This window comes from Aplysia californica, unplaced genomic scaffold (assembly GCF_000002075.1).
Source record: "Aplysia californica isolate F4 #8 unplaced genomic scaffold, AplCal3.0 scaffold00206, whole genome shotgun sequence".
Classification (NCBI taxonomy): Eukaryota; Metazoa; Mollusca; class Gastropoda; order Aplysiida; family Aplysiidae; genus Aplysia; species Aplysia californica.
In genome coordinates, this window is record NW_004797476.1 from 72,193 (window position 1) to 73,523 (window position 1,331).

General features: G+C 35.0%; 1 protein-coding gene across 1 annotated transcript in view; it reads right to left on the reverse strand.

Moving 5' to 3' along the window:
• LOC101846816 (alkaline phosphatase) overlaps positions 1-873 on the reverse strand; it is a gene marked incomplete in the record, with an annotated part of 63,914 nt that extends 63,041 nt beyond the window's left edge. The window contains 1 exon segment of the mRNA XM_013083028.2: positions 360-873. Coding sequence (XP_012938482.1) covers positions 360-472 — 113 coding nt within the window.
• Between the last annotated feature and the right edge of the window lie 458 nt (positions 874-1,331).

Sequence of the window (1,331 nt, forward strand, 5' to 3'; positions counted from 1 at the left end):
TTTTCTTCTTTTTTTTTTAAAGAAGGAAAAAACTATTCGAACAGAAAGCAAATTACAAACCCCAACCCCAAAATAAAGAAAAGAAAAGAAGAAAAAGAAAAAAAAAGAATTTTTGATGAAGTAAGTAATACACAAGAAAAGTAACGTCCTTTGAAGTAATATATCCAAAACAAAACAAAAAATCATTTCTATAGTTGAAAGTGGAGAAGAAAAAAGAACTGCGTTTCTGTCAAAAGCGAAAAAAAAAAAAGAAAAAGAAAACAAACACCTATTTTAACCTTCGACTAGCAGACCCCAACCTCGAAACATCTCAAAGACCAAAGATAGAACAATAAACACCTTTTGCTTCTTGTACTCACATACAACAGCGTTTCCCACAAGGCTTCGCGGCAAATCGTCTGTTCCTTGATCCCAGAATCCTTTCGGCGTCGTCCTCCGCACTGAAACTATCCTGCAGACGATCAGTCTCCATCGCGCACGCAGAGAAAATATGTGGCACACAGACTCATCACATTCCACTGATAAGCACGAGATTATTAAATTGGTTTACCTTTTGTTCACAATAAATGAATGCTCCATCATCATAAAACTCACCTTGAATTTTTTTTATACTTTTTTTTTGGGGGGGGGGATGGGGATTTTATACTCTATAATTACTCACTATGAAAGTAAAACGAAATTTAAAAAACACCTGCTATCGTGTATCTCATGTTTGAACGAAGTGACATTCCGCGAAAATGCGTTTCTAGTCTGTCACTGTCATCACGCAACAGAAAATATTTCTGATAGATTACACGCTTAGAATTTACAAGCAGTGGTGTGTCCTATTTCCAGCCTGCTTTTGTTGGTACAGTACCCTGAGGGTCGTGTGATAAACAAAAACAAAACTCTAGGACTTTAACCGACCGTGACGCACATCCCACCGATGTTATCATAATATGGAATCTTACAAAGACAGCCATGTGAAAAATAAAACAAACCGCAGGAACATTTTTTTAAATAGTTATGACACATGTCACACGGCAGCGAGTCACAAATTCTGTCAATAGACTTGAAACGATTTATTTTAGTGGACACATTTTCTCGAATTGTTACAACTCACCAGTTTCTTCTGTTCAGTTTTGTGTGTGTGTGTTTTGTTGGGTTTTTTTGCCGTGGAAAAGCAATGTATGGACTTTTTTTTACAATATTCAAGTATCTGTTTATTTGTGCATTTATGTATTTATTTATGTATTTATTTATTTATTTATTCACTTATTTATAAGGCTATTCAGTCACAGAAAGCAAGACATTACTAACAAGAACTAAAAGATGTGTGTTCATTGCATGAA